General features: G+C 46.0%; 1 protein-coding gene across 3 annotated transcripts in view; it reads right to left on the bottom strand.

Annotated features, from left to right (window-relative positions):
• Positions 1–15,636, bottom strand: part of RPAP2 (RNA polymerase II associated protein 2) — a 1,184,138-nt gene that overhangs the window by 769,568 nt on the left and 398,934 nt on the right. For all 3 annotated transcript variants that reach the window (XM_069641788.1, XM_069641789.1, XM_069641790.1), the window contains one exon: positions 15,546–15,581. In XM_069641788.1, the coding sequence (XP_069497889.1) occupies positions 15,546–15,581 (36 nt within the window). The remainder of the gene's footprint in view (positions 1–15,545; positions 15,582–15,636) is intronic.

The raw sequence follows: 15,636 nt of genomic DNA, 5'->3' as shown, positions 1-15,636 counted from the left end.
ATATCCAAAAACTAAGAGGAGGAAACCGCCATCCCGTGGCCTACGGAAATGGGAACCGCACCATCACCGTCTAAGGTAGTAAAAGATCTGGGAGTCTTGATGGACAACACCCTAAACTTAGAACCGCAAATAAACGCAACAGTCAAGAAATGCTTCTTCCTCCACCACACGGCAAGAAAAATACTACCTTTCCTCTCCTTCACACACAAAACACTCACTATCGTCACCCTCATCATGTCTAAAATCGAGTATGCAAACAGCCTCTACCTCGGAATACCGGAATACCTACTGAAGAAGCTACAACGGATCCAAAACACAGCAGCCAGGCTACTCCTCAAACTATCCAGAAGAGACCACATCACCCCTGCCCTAAAAACACTACACTGGCTCCCAGTAAAACAGCGTATCACCTTCAAAACAATGTGCATAACGCACAGGGCAATCGGCGACAAGGAGCAGAATTCCTACAAAAGAAAATAATCTACAAGCCGACGAGACCCCTCAGGTCAACCAACGAAATCCTCCTGGAACTAAAACCATACATCAAGAAAAAACTCGGAGGAACCGCCTTCTACCACTTAGCTGCAAAAACTTGGAACAACATCCCAAAAGAAATAAGAAACACCAAAGATCACCTAAAATTCTGAAAATTACTAAACACCTGGCTCTTCAATACCAGAGACTAAAACCGGAACAACAGTAAGATAAAATGACTAAACGGGAAAGGACATTGACAAGCTCACAGAACCGACTGATAAGCACCCACAGCCCCTGGACGGGTGACGCCGGACAGAGTGGTTCACATGCGAGACCCATGGAGAAAGAGCAACAACCCCAGCCAATCCTTACCAACATCCCTAACAGCCCGTTTAGCTGCTACTAGATACCACTGGGTTGAGGAACTGTCGAGATACCACCAATTACCACACTAACTGAAGTGTGGACACTGGCAGGTGCACTAGCCATGTAAGTGAGAGTGAGGAACATGCAGGGTTGTTGACGGAGCATGTGGAGGAGGCAGCGAGATGTTCAAGGGGCCTTGAATGCAAAACGGGCACGGACCATCCAGAGGCACAGGATGCCGAAGCACCCCATCGGGTGATATTACGCAAGCCCAACTCAACTCAGGATAGAGATGCCAACTAACCAATTCCACTAATAATTTCCTCCTCTGCATACACCTCTCAAACTCCAAACCAATCACAACCACAAACCTCCAGCACAACAAACCGCACAAACTTCACTACACTGCAACAACAAAACAAACACACATAGACTCGTACATCAGTACATCAGTACACGACGACTACCAGCCGCAAACACCCTGGGCCCAGCCGACGGACCCACCGGGCTGAGGCTGCCAACAGCACATCACTGTACTCTTGCACTTTTCCAGCCTCCTCCCACTAACTCACCTCCCCTCCCTCTTTCAGAGCCGCCAGAGCGCCAGGGAACCACTCCGGTGGTGATAGTGCGCGGTACAAATGTCCTTTAACATTAACATCTTCACTAAAGTGTTTTAACAAGCAATGAATACTTGTGTTAAGGCCTCCTGGATCGTATTTCTTCACATAGTCTACAGAATCCTCTTGGACCAAATGCCTCCATTGTAGTTAGTAAATTTAATCAGACTTCATACAAAACCAGTATAGACCACGGTTTGGAAATCGGCTGATCCAAGGAGAAACTGGAGGTGCTTTAATGTACTCTAGTATAATTTTGTTTTTAAACAAAAATAAAGTTAGAATTCCAATTCCATATTTGGGCCTTCTTTTTCAACATTTCAATAGATAACATGCGAGACACTGGCTATTGATATATAATTAGATTTCTAATACAAATTGCTCATTACAACGTGCAAAAGAGGGTAACTAGGTATTACTGTCATTTTCTAAAGCAGCTAAGGATTGCAATAAGGCTCTCTGATTTCTGAAACTTAATTAAAGTTTCAACTGAGAGAAGCCCAACTTCCAAATGGATTAGCAGCACCGGAAAACTGCTCGGAAGCCCCAATATTTAGCTCTAAAATTCTTCTATGGTTTTGAAGCCCTGCACTTCCAAGATAAGTTTGGACTCTACCCTGTACAAGGCAACTTTCCATTTTAATACTTGGATAAAGGCATGATTACTTACCAGTAATCATCAATTTATAGAATCCTACTCTTCTCCTCTTCCCAATCCTCACTAAATGTGGTGACCCACACATTTGACAAAAAGGCAACGTGAATGTCTTCTAGAAAAGGTCCCTAACCAAGGAAGGGTGCTGGCACCTCACCCCTTTATGATCTGATCCATAAAGTACAAGAGGGCTAAGTACCACGCAGATGACCAGAGCCAAATCTACCAGGTTAGAAGGCCGGGAAGCTGGTCTGGGATGAGGAAATGTAGGACTCAATGTAATCAGGATTACAGGTAAGTAAATGAGGCATTAGCCTCTTTCCTCTTCCTCGCGCCCCAGTCCTCAATAAGTGAGCTAATACCAAGGTGTGGCTGGTCAACAAAAAGGCAATCAAAAACCCCACATATGATATTGCAAACTCAGTGACTTTATTTCAAGACCAGAATTCCAGTGATGTGCTGCAAGGACGGATGCCACAAAAACTATAGGACCATTCGACAGACACAGAGGTCAATAATGTGGCAGGAATGGTCCAAGTCACAGCCGGGCAAATGTCCATTAAAGAGAACACCCTAAAAGCCACCAAAGGGGTAACCATCCTATGGTGGACCCCCACCTGTATGCCACAAGGAACCTCAGAGACGGCTATCTCATAAGCCATGGAAATCATCTGCTTCACCCACCTGCTCATGGACACCACAGAAGGCTCACTATTTTCCTGGCCTGTCCCAAACCTCACCAGCAAGGAGTCCGTATTCCTAATGGAAGCTGTCTGTTCCCGATAAGAACATGCCATTCTATCCACATCCAGGGGACTGACAGAGCCGTCTTCAAGGGATCCCTCATTGAGACCAGAGTGCAAAGAACTAGGTCCTCATTATGATGGAAGGAGGAAAGGGCCATCGGCTATAAGGAAGAGGAGGGGCATAAAACCATGCCATCAGGAAGGAAGTGCATGTAAGGTTTGGAACACAGCAGGGACCCAATTTCTCTTAGCCTCATGACAATGTTGATGGCCAGAAGGAAAGTTGTCTTAAGTGTGATGAGCTTCAGAGGGATCTGCCAGAAAGTAATGCATTAAAGCCATCCAGCACTAAAGACTGATCCCAAGCTGGGTGGAGAGATCAGATGGGAGACCTAGACAGGGTGAAACTCCTAAGCAGGTGTGTTGTAGATGGTTCTGCTTCCACAATACCTCCTGAAGGCTCTCCAGGAGGGGCTCACAGCTGCTAGTTGGGTGCACGGAGAAGAAACAAAGCCCTAGAACAAACCCCTCCCTGAGGATCTCAAGGATAAAAGTGAGCAGAGCTACGTCTATAGTAGAACACCAGGAGGAGAGGGAACATTAATGTGTATTGTATGCCAAGGGGTAGCAGGTTTATGGGAATCCTGGATGGCGATTGCCAGGGCAGGGGACATCCCCAAATGGATTAACACACACAGGTCAGTAGCCAGACGGTCAGGTGCAGGTTCCTCAAGGAGGGAGGACCAGATGGGCGAGGGGAATTAACTCAGGGAGGAGCAAGCAGCAACCCCTGAAGGAGAGAGAACCAGGGCCGACATTCCTAAGCTGGGTCCACCAGAATTACCAGCACCCCCCTCGCTGCGTATCCTGAAAAGGAATCTGGCCAGAAGAGTGAAGGGGGAAGGCATAGACTAGACCAATGGCCAGGGGAGAGAAAGAGCACCCTGGCCCCCAGAAGAGAGGGTCCCTGTCCCTGGAGCAATATGACAGGAACTGGTAAGATGTCCTAGCGGCGAAAAGATCCAGAACCAGTACCCCAAATCTCCTGCAAATCACCATGATCATCTGTCTTGCGAGGGTCATCTCCCCCAAGTAGCCACAGTTCCTTCTGAGTGCAAATGCCTGGATATTCTCCACCCCAATGGGTAGGAAGTAGAGAGAGAGAGAAGAGATGACTATCTTAACAAGACATGATGGCCTTGGTCACCTGGGCTAATTTCTGGGATTTGGTGTCCCCCCGAGGATTCATGTAACACTTTGTTACCACATTGTCGGTCCTCACCAGAATCACCTGAGCCTGCAGTTGTGAAGTGGAGAAGAGGCCTTCTGATTGACGAGAGTTCTCTCCAGTTCGAGGAACCCTTTGCCTCCTTACGATTCCAGAAAGCCTGTGCAGATTCTTGAACTAGCATGCCCCACCCCTCAAGTCCTGTGTACTGGAATCTTTTGTAAGAATCTGGGGAGTTGCTTGACAGGTGATCCTCTACAGACTGGTTTTCCGCTCTCCCATCCACCACTGAAGTTGTGCTGCAGTCCTGGGAGAGGAGTGGATCAAGCGGGATAGTCCTTAGAAGCCAGATCCCAGCCAGCAAGGAGAAAGCTGCCCGGGGGCTTCAGTTGTACCCTGCCCCATATGACCCTGAATATACAAACTATCATGTTCCCCTGGCTTTGCAGTCCCAGGCAAACCAGGCCCAAGGGAAAACAGAAAACAGTGTAGTCTAGTATACATCTTGTGTATTCTGGCACATGGACCATTCTTGTGTCGAGGCTTGCCCAAACAAAATCCAACTGCTGCCTAAGAGTCAGGTTGCTCTTGGCCAAATTCAGCACCCAGTCAAAGCTGATCAGGGTCTGAGACTGTAGCCATATTCTCAAAAGCTTGCAAAAGGGATGAGGCATGCACCAACCAATTGTCTATGTAAGGTTGAAGCATGATCCCCTGTATATGAAGCAGTCCAACCAGGGGAGTCAGGATCTTGGGGAAGGCTCAGGGTGCTAAGGCAAGGCTGAAGGGACAGACCCAAACCGAAAGTGACCTTCCCGATTGGCAGATCTGAGGAAAAGCTGACATGATGGGTTACGTGGAGATAGGCATCCTCTAAATTGACCAAGAACAAATACTCCCCTGGTGCCACCATGGGGATAATGGATGGTAACATCTCCATCGTGAAATTCATAGTTCATGCCCTTGAAATTTGTAATGAGCCTGAATAATCCCGAGGATCTCAGGACCAGGAAGATGATTGCATAAATCCACCCCTCCACCTCCTGACGTTGAACAGGCATGATGGCTCTCTCGGTGAAGAGGGAGAGAATATTCTGATGCAGAGCCTTCTTATTTGCTGGATATCCGGGCCATGGCATCATCTGAGTACCGGAGTCAGGAGGAAGGGAGGTGAGTATGAGTCCAAACCCATCGCTGTTAACTCCCTGTGCCCCGTCGTTGGAAACCTCTCTTGACTACACCAGCTGGAAATATGGGAGCCTACTTGCCACAAGGAGCTCTGGTCTAAGGCAGGCCTCGGTCCAAACATGCACTGAAGGTTTCTCACCCGCTAGTCCCCGGGGATTTGTCATCTAGGTAGCCAGGACATGGCCATCGGTATTGGATCCAGTCCTGGGGGTGGACCAGTGGGGGAGGATCACCTGGATGGGGGGGTCTTCGGGGAGTGGAAGACGGAAACCGATGGGTGACACGCTGTACCCCCTTCCTTATAACACCTTTTCCCCATCCTACCCCATAGGGTATTTAGAAGCTCTATCCCACCCCCCCTTTCCAACACGAAAACTTTCTTACACCTTGAAAGACAATGTACTAACACTAGAGCCGTTTACCTGCCATGTCCCAACACAAGGGTCATGCAGGGTCAGGCAACTGACAATAACTACACACACATGACGGCCCTTTCCCTTCCCCACAGGGATAAAAGGTGGAGCACGAGAGAACACTTTGAGCCAGGACAAACACAAAAGGAAACAGCTATTCCAGGACGGCAGTTCACACAGAGAAGAAAGGCAGCGAGACCGGAAAGGATAATAAGGAGGGAAGTGCCCTTGCCCTTTTACCCAAACCCGCAAAGCCTCCGTGAAAGGAATCATAAGAACGGGAACTAAAGCTGACGTGTGGTGTAGCAGATGTCAACGGTGCACGGGACCCTCCCGCACTGATAACTGAGGCGGGGAGGCGCGACTGCTACTGTGGTACCGTCCTTGACTCCAGAAACAAGAAACAACAAGACGTTCAGCACAGCCAGTGAGTCGGAGGGAGAACCGATAGTAAACCAGATGGTGTTGAGCGAAGGTTGCAAACGGCAACATGTTATGAACAAAAAACATGTGTGCTGATGAGCTTTTAAAGACCAGCTGCAGAGTGGTCTGGCGCCACGTGGGCGTCCATTCAAAAGACTCTGGCTGATCCGCTTTTCTTGTGATCATTATAGAACCAAGAGGACATAGGAAAGACCGGTATAGAAAGTTAAGGTGGTCATACAAGGGTCGAGCCAAAATCCCTTGTACAATCGAAAGTCCTTAACCCATTACCAAAGTTTGGACATTGTGAAACAAGCGTTTGCGCCCGGCTGAGGGAAACGCTGCGTGAACGGCGAATGTGTGAAGCCTGACTGGGTGCTAAGAGAAAGCCTGACTGGGGGCTAAGAGAAAGCCTGACTGGGGGCTAAGAGAAAGCCTGACTGGGGACTAAGAGAAAGCCTGACTGGGGTTTAGGAGAAAGCCTGACCGGAGCCTGGAAAAAGCTAAGGGAAGTAAATCCCAAAAAGTGTTATAACCAAGTGAACTGTGTTAAGCCAGCAAATGTGGGATGAGGGATGCCAGTGAATGAGAACAAAACAGAACACCCCGTACACATTGTGTTGACAAGTGTGAACGGGCTGAGGGATGTCCCCAAAGAATGATTAATTAAAGGATTAAAGGGACATTGAGACACTTGAATGTTATAAGTTGCTGATATCGTGAATGAAAGCCTGTAGTGAACCCGACTGAGGGAGGCCAACGTTGTAAAAGGATCGGAGCCCGGTTGAGGGGGATCCACGGGTGAAGGGAAACCACTTGACTGGAAGATTACTGAAAGGAACTTTTGTTTTGTTGTTTATAGCACACGAGGCCTTTCGAGGCAAGAGACCTGGTGTAAAAGGGACTTGGCCACAGAAGGCCCTGATATTTTGGAAACAAACTGTAAGCTCGTGCTGGAGAAGCCCAGGAGTGTGCTGTGCTCTAGAGTCCCACCTTGTCATGTGCTAAAAACGTGGGGAAGGGAGACCCAGTTGTACCATGCTGACTTATAATTTTGTGAACACTTTTCTTTTCTAGTGAACATTATCCCACACTATTTTGCAACTTAGCAGTAAGGATTGGCTTTTTTTTTTTAGCATAGGCTCTTTTTATTTAACAACACATCACTAGGACTAACTTATTATTATTTGATGGTTGTAGCTTACTCCCATCTTAGATTTAGATTTAGATCCAACGTTTTTCTCACCCATTTATACAGTTTAATAAACACCCTTGAACAGTGATCACTTGTGCCTGTCTTTACTGTTGCCACCATGAGTTCCTTACAGACCCCAGAAGACCTCTCACTTGGTGCCTGAGACTGCTCTGCAGGGCTGATAATGGTACCCACCCTTCTAGAGATGGCCATATTAGGGGACTTAATCAGAAGAGCAAGGCCAGAATCCTCTCTTGCCTTCTTCACAAGCTCCCCTAAATACTGTCCGAAGAGATTTAGTCCCAGGAAGTCTAGCACGTTCTGAGGCCTCTCCCTTTCAACCCTGCAGGCAGTAATGATGCCATCCTGCGGCAAGCGTCACTTGCTCTAGGGCGAAAGCACATAACACACACTGCAAGTGATGCCCGAGTTAAATGTAAGCACCATCTCGCAAATTCCTACCAAATGAGATAAATCCATTCCCTCCTCGAAGGCCATGAGAATGCCTGAAAATCCTAAAGCAAAGATTGTGACTGACAGAGGAAATACCCGTCTAAGGACAAAGAAAGAAGCAGCACATGCCTTTTACAACATGCCTTCCACAATCCTGTCCACCTGAACAGGTGAGAAAGCCTCATCTGAAGATGCCATAGTCTTTGTGGTAAAGCAGGGCAGCAGTAATACTCCCTTCATAGAGTCTGGTTTTTCTTTATTGAATCCCTGAATGGGATACATCTTGGGGCAGTGCTGGGATTGATGCTTTCTCCAGGTACCTCCATTACGTTGAAATTATAGCTCTAATGCTTAGTAAAAGGGCAGCCCATGTGCGAGGGGTTCAGACATAGACTATATGCGTCCAGCAGGGCTAGTGCAGGAGTTCCCCGAGCTGGTGCATCAAAGAGATCCCAGTTAGCCAGGAGGTGAGAAGTCACCTCCTCAATCTCTGTACACAAGTATTTCCCTACAGAATCCCATTCCTCATGTTCCTCTACAATCCGTTCTGCCTGTGGGGGGGATCCACAGCAGGAGCCGCTAGGAAAGCGGGATGAGGGTGAACCACTGGTGCTGGTTGAAGGGTCGCTGGGGGTGTCTCTTGCTAAGGGCCGAGTACACAGTATCCACAATGAGCCATTTCATCTCATTCAGAGTAACACTGACAGAATGCCCAGCGTGCTGCTGATCTAGATGAGGGGAGTGGAAAGCTTCATGTTCCTCGCCACTTGGCAGGAGATTTGTTTGCGGTGAGGACAGTCCCTTGTCTGGGAGGGGTTTGCCTCTGCCGCTCATTGGATCTTGAATGGTACAGCTGGCACTCAGGGAGGGCTCAACCTGCTGTGATAGCAACTGGTGCAATTGATGCCTCCGAACATACCAGGAGCATGGGGGTTGCCCAGCTGTTTGGTCCCTTGTGCTGCCACTGACCCTGAAGGATCCCTAAAGAAAAACAAAAGCACAATAAAATCACTAGTAAACCAATCTGTCGGAGAAAGGAAAAACAGGAGTGTTGGGGGTATGGTCCTCTCTTGTACCCAAGGGCCAGTGGGGTTGGAACCGTCACGCTTTCTCGGCCGAGGGCCTTTCTAGGAGGCAACTTGGTTTCTTTTCTTGCAGACAGGGTCAACTCATTTAGTAGGGAAGAGGGGTGAGGGGGGTTACAGGTTATAAGGAGAATCCTTCATGAAGATTATCAAAGGTCCATAATGCTGCTAATACTGAACCTAATTTGCTCCTATGCCTCTGGTGTACAATTTTAGTGTTATTCCTAGTGTAAGAAAAGGAACCCAGAAAACAATACTCATTAACCATCTCTAAAGGTTGTAAACCCAATTTTCATGTAAAACTGTTACTACCATACCTGGTAGCATCAAAACGCATTACTTTTGTTTTGCTTACATTGAGTTACAATGTATTTCTTGTGGAAAATATTCCCACCACATCGATGCTATGCTTACAAACAATATTTTGTATGATTTAATAAAACAAGGTAATCCACATAACCAAGCCAAGCAATGGCTACTGTAACCAGTTTGGGTCGAAAGGTAGGCGCACTCTTTAGCTCACCCTTCAAATGAGGCATGTAACGGTTAACTGGGAAGGGAACGAGCAAACACCCCTGTGTTAACCCTCGATTAGTTTCTATAAAACTAGTACAGAACACTTGAATGTTAAGTCCATGATATGATACGATTTGGTATTTATATCGTGCCTCTACACAAGTGTTTCTAGGCGCCACAAGACGGGAGGGGAACAGAGGAATGACAAGAAAAAAAATCTTACTAGGCCTTGTGACATTCAGATTGTGCAGTGCAAATGAAAAGTGCAGGGGATAGGCTTTAAGTGGATTGGGCCTTGGCAGGATCGTGCCCAAGCAGTCTTGACCCTGAATTGGGACTACCCCCACGAGCGCCGACCCCTGCAGACAGCCGCTTCAGCGCTCAAATGTTGATAGGGCTGCTTGCAATGGTTGGTGCCGCAAATCAACAACAAAAAAGGAGAGGCTGGACAAGAGGTGGCAGTGCTTGGTTGCAAGAGGCCAATGGGAGAGGCGGGCATAATTCTAGTATTAATTTTGCTGCATCTGCCTCTGCTTTTATTTCTTAATCCGAGGCACTCACATCTGCAGGCAGCCCCTTCACAATACAGCCGGCTCGCTGTCAGGGTTGGTGCTGTAGAATAATTAATGGAAGAGGCAGGTGCAGCAAAAGGAATACTAGCAATGCACCATACTCTCTTATTGACCTCTTACGAAAAATTACCTGCCACATCTTTCTCCACCCTCAAGTACAGGCACTTCCCGTGAGCCACTCGCAATATTCCCGTCCTAATTACAGCACTGATTAAGTCTCATTGTAGAACAGCATGTTCCCAGACCTTTTGCATATATGTTTAGGGACTTGGGATTTCACCCTAAATTACCCACGGTAACCCAGACGTGGGTTGCTCACTGTGCGTAGAGAGACACAGCTTCCCCTCACTGATGAGGCCGACTAGGCTGAAACACGTGTATGGGGTTGCTGCTGGTACTCTTGTTCAGAAAGGAATTGCCTAGCATTTCAGTGCTGGACTGCCCAAGTGGGTGGGACCAGACTGATATGCAAAAGGATATTTGTCGGCTGTTAAAGGTACAGTGAGCTAAAACATGGTTTTAGACCCCCCCCCCCCCCCGAGTGGGAACCTACCCAGAGAACAAGTTATTTTGCCGACTGTGTTCTCAGTAGAGGGGCTCCCAGACCTTTTTGCAAGCATGTCCTCTGCGTATAAGCGATTAACATCCGAAATAGCCGCAGGTCAATTCCGCAACTGTATAATTCTGCCATAATAATTTTGTGTCAACATGGTCAAATGCCACAGAGTAATCACAAACGATCACATACAAACAGGTGCAATGCCAGCAATGCCAGGCTTTATTTTATTTAGCACGAAGAGATCTCAAAACCAGGGTATTAGACATTTCAGGGATTCCCTTTCTAAAGCCAGTCTGAAAGCGGGGAGCATTCACAGAACCAGGCAGCTTTAAATAAAGTAATAATAATATTTAACAAATCCTTTTTAAATTCTTTAACAGTCGGTTTAATATTTTTCTTGGTGGCCAACTTATGCTGAACACCGGAAAAGAAGCACTGGTCCCGAGCGACAAGGCAAATGTGTATCACCTACAATCATGGCTGTAATCAGGGACGTCACATGCTGCCCCCCCAAAAAAAATTACATTGAGGATCCTGGGCTTTGGCCAGCAGCATGTGGCTCTTTGCTTCTGGAGGTGCTAGTTTTTTTTATTTTTGTGTTTAATTGTATTACAATTTTTACAAATTCTGTCCAGATTTTTCCTGTCTTTATTTGTTGTTTCTCGTTGTGACTGTTGTGTAGTTTTCTGTTTGTTACAAAGTTTGGAGCTTTCTTTTATTGGTTTTTTCCCTCTAGCTTCAATTTTTCCAAAAAGTTTGCTGTTGCCACAGTCAAAGATGTGGAATTGCCACACATTAGCATGTTCCACCAAGTTTCTTCGTTTGCCGTTAGGTGCCGAGCTCTGAGTGGATTAAGATAGATAGTTCGCAGCTTTTTTGTTCCTGAACAATGAAGGAGGAGATGGCGTAATGTTTCGTTTTCCATCATCTCACAATATCGACAGTTTTTAGTAGTCGACTGTTTTCTTCGAAAAAGAATCTCATTGGTTTTCAGTAAATTCAGCCTTGCTCTCAAAAAAGTTGTTCTCAATCGTTTGTCTGGAAACTTTTTTAAGTAGTTTCTGACCTCATCTATTTTTTGGGTGTTCATTATGTGATGTGTGGAAGTTGTGAGATCTTCTGCTTTGTCTAAAGTCTCAATCCAGTCTTGTATTTTAAGTTTTCTCTTTATTTTTCCAGGGATCCTTTCTATATCCCATTCAGAACATCTGATTTTAGCCACCTGTTCCAACAGTCTGCTGTACCAACTTGTTAACATCTGTTTTTTTTCGCTCCTCATCTCTTGCAGTATGATCTCCAGAATTTTTGGTCTAGGGTGCCTTATGATTTTACCCAGGAATAATAGGCTGTTTTATCGTCACCACGGATTCCAATGATTGAAGGCTCCGTTCACGTCGGATAATTGCAACGGGAGTGGAGTTTGGAAGTCGTAGCACTCTACGCCAAAATGTACCTTCAAGTTTAGCCCATAGAGTCTTCGGCAGATGTAACATAGCTTCTGCTCCATAGGTCAGAGTTGGACAGACCTTTGCTCTGTAGAAGTTTATTAAAGGAAGAATTTAAAATTTCCCAAATTTTCTATCCAACGATATTGCCTGTGCTGCTAAGGTTTTTGTTTTGGCGATGAGATGTTCTTGCATCGTTTTATCGATTTTACTGGACGAGAGTTTCACCCCTAAGTAAGTACAGCTTTTAGCTGTTTCCAGTTTCTCAGAATTTGCGAACCATTGCAATCTTTTTTTGGTCTTGGTGGTTTTTCTAAGATCAAGGTTTTTGTTTTTGATGTATTAAGTTCTAGGTCGTTTTTTTTCAAGTAGGCTGTGAGACTGTCTATTTGTCTCTGGAGTCCAATTGCTGTTTGGTCAAGCAGTAGAATGTCATCTGCATAGAGCAGTCTTGTCACCTTTGAATCGCCTATTTGTGGTGGAAATGATCGAGTGTCATTTTCAGAATCTGCTATGTCGGCCATGTAGGCCTTGTACAGCGCCGGCGCCAGAGGGCAGCCTTGTTTCACACCTCTGGCCGTTTTTATGTTTTCAGACATCCAGCCTGCTTCATTGAGCCGGATTTTAATCGGCGTTTCACTGTATAGCGCTTTCACTGGATCAAGAATGGATGGTGGACATTTTTGTTTCTCCAGTTTTCTCCACAGTTTATTCCTATTCACGCGGTCAAAATCTTGGACCAAATCAATTGAAGCAATGAATATTGATGGATGCCCCTCAAAGACTTTTGATTTTAATATACTGATCAGCATAATGTTTACTGACGTTCCCAAGTTCTTTTCAAATCCTGATTGGAAGGGGTCAGTTGTTTTTGCCTCTTTTTTCCATATCTGAAATTAATCCAACAACAGGGATCCGAAAAGTTTGCCGAGCACGTCTAATAGTGCAATCGGCCTGTAATTTCTCGGATCGTCCCTTGGGCCCTTTTTATAAATTGGGACGATGTTTGCTGTCTTCCACGTATCAGGGATGGTTTTCGAAATCCTTGATCTTCTGAAGATTTCTGATATTAGTGGAGCCCAAATTTCTGCATCCTGTTTCAAGTGGGCGTTGGAGATGCCGTCTGGGCCAGGGGCACGGGAGTTGTTCAAATTCTTAATCTTTGTCAAAATATCCTCCTCTGAGCATACTATCCAGGTTGCGTCATCTTGGGTAGTCGCTGTTGCTTCTTCTGGGATAGGATCTTTGTATAGGTCAGTATAATATTCACTCCATTTTTTTTCTGCAACACTGTTTATAGTTCTTGTGTCCGTAGGCGAGGTTTTGTGTTTTATGATTGCCCAAAAATCTCGTGAGTTTTTTTTACAGACTGCTCTCAGCATGTTCTCTGCATCCACTTGATATAATTTCCAGCGTGTCGATTGTATCCACGATTTGTACAGTCTTTTAGTTTTGGATGCCAAGTCTACGTTTGTCTGTGTTGGGTTTGTTCGTGCAAGCCGAGTAGCCTTTCTTAGATTTGATTTCTTTAACCTCAGTTCTTCATTGTAAATATGTAAATGTGTTTTGTCATCTGCTCGTATGCGTTGTGGGTGTAGATAAGGGATCAAAAGAGGGCTGTAATCCAGATTTTCTTTTGAAGTGTTTGAGGTTTTTTGTCCATTATAAGCTGCCGTGATAGAAATTATGCTTTCTGTTGTAATTTTCAATCGGTTTCCTTGTTGGTTTAGTTCCAGGTTTTTTGGCATTATCACCGGCATCCTTTTTTTTGCTGGCCACATTGCAGTTAGTAGATTGTGGTCACTCGCCGTGGTTTTCACTACCTTGAAACTTCTGGTTGAGAGATATAGCTCTTTTGAGGCAAAGATATAATCAATTGTGCTTCTTCTGCCAGCACTTTCCCATGTTGGAATTCTGGATTTGGCCGATTCTAGGGAATTTAGGTTGTAGAGATCCCACGATTCCATCAGTTTTGTCCATGCTACACCTCTCGCTATTGATTGTGCATTGCCCGTGTTATGAGTTGTCCTTTCCATCTCAAATGCAGGGCAGGTGGCATTTAGGTTGCCACATATCAAGGTGTGGTCCATGTCGTACCTCTCAGTTGCATCTGTTAGAATTTTCTCCACGTTATTTATGAAACTCTTGGTCTTTGTCACCGTCGGATTCCAATAGACGTTTAGTAGTAGGATAAGGTCCTGCTTGAGTTTTTTTTGCCTAGAGTCTTCTTTATAGTTTTCTGATAGCTATAGCCGTCAAGATAGCTCAGTGGGTTGAGCGCTCACTGCTGCAATGTGCGTGTGATCTGCAGGTTCGGCTACTGGCAAGGTCAACTCAGCCTTTCATACTGCTGAGATTGATAAATTACCACCTATACAGGTTGGGTGATATCGTATGTATATTTGTTCTATATGAAGCAAAGCGTAAGTGCTGTATAATAACACATCATCGTTTGGCTTTGGACGCCTGCTTGCATTCACAGTAATTTGGCAAATGGGCCTATATATGCGCTGATATTAACGATACATATGGTGTGCCATTTTTGTATGAAATATATTACAGTGATATCGTAGCCATATTTTTCGTAGTGTACTTGCGAACAATGCCACTTCCTGTTTTGTTAAGGGGTGAAAGGTTGTGCTCCATCGCTTCCAGTGATGTCATTTCGGGGTAGGGTAAAATGACATCACTTTCTGTGATATCATCATAGGTCAAGGGTCGTGTGATGTCACTTCTGCTATGCTACCCCCTGGCATTTTGGTAAAATGACGTCCCTGGCTGTAGTGCTGGTCACATTGAAACCGATTAACTAATTGGCCTTTGTAATCCTCCAAGCATATTAGCTCAGGTACAAAAGCAAACACACGAGGTCCAATGCCATAGTCAAAGGCATCGACCACACTGCATGAGGTGTGGGATGCAGTTGAGTGGGAGAGTCCAATATAGCAAGTTCTTGCCAACAGTAAGGGCTGGTGACCTGGTGCAATCATTTCTGTTGCCATTTGGCTGAGACCCGATTTCAAATTTACAGGGCCAATCTGGCGCCCAACCAAACCCCCGCCCCCCCCCACCGTCCCCCCCTACTCATGGCGGCTTAGTCGCGGTAAAAAACGAGAGAAGCCACCGTGAAGCATCTGCACGCGCGTCCCACGTTATGGCCAGGTGATGCCAAAGAAAGACTGAAAGCATGGGGTAGATAAAAACCGCACAGTCCAAACTAATCTCGGCTGCCTTTGTGCACAGGGCTGGCAGACTGTACACCGTGCCAAGGAAACTTCCGCCAACTGTCAACACATTTAATAAACACCAGCCGATTTACAATTGGCCAGCAGAGCAAAACAAGCTCGGGGTACACAGTGATTGTGTCCGATTTCAACAGGTTTAAATTGAGTCCTCTGTGAGGGGGCAGCTGTACAGTAAATCTCATACATCACACACATCATCTGGCCGGAGGAGACGACACGTGTCCAAACAAAGCAAAGCCTCTCTTTGCACATGCGTCGGGCAGACAATGTGATGCACGCGCCAGCCAAGGAAATCAGAGAGCGCCATAGTGTGCCTGAGCCCGCCGAGGACTGGCAGCAAATAAAGGCTTAATACGTACCTCTGGCCTTCTTTCAGCAGCTTGAAATTGGGAGCTCTGCAAGATAAACAAACATGCGGACAATTAGAAGTGATACTCGAAATGAAGGACC

Source organism: Ambystoma mexicanum, chromosome 1q (genome assembly GCF_040938575.1).
Source record: "Ambystoma mexicanum isolate Mex_15411 chromosome 1q, UKY_AmexF1_1, whole genome shotgun sequence".
Classification (NCBI taxonomy): domain Eukaryota; kingdom Metazoa; phylum Chordata; class Amphibia; order Caudata; family Ambystomatidae; genus Ambystoma; species Ambystoma mexicanum.
The sequence above is the reverse complement of the archived record's forward strand: the minus strand, read 5'-3'. Positions and strand labels throughout refer to the sequence as shown.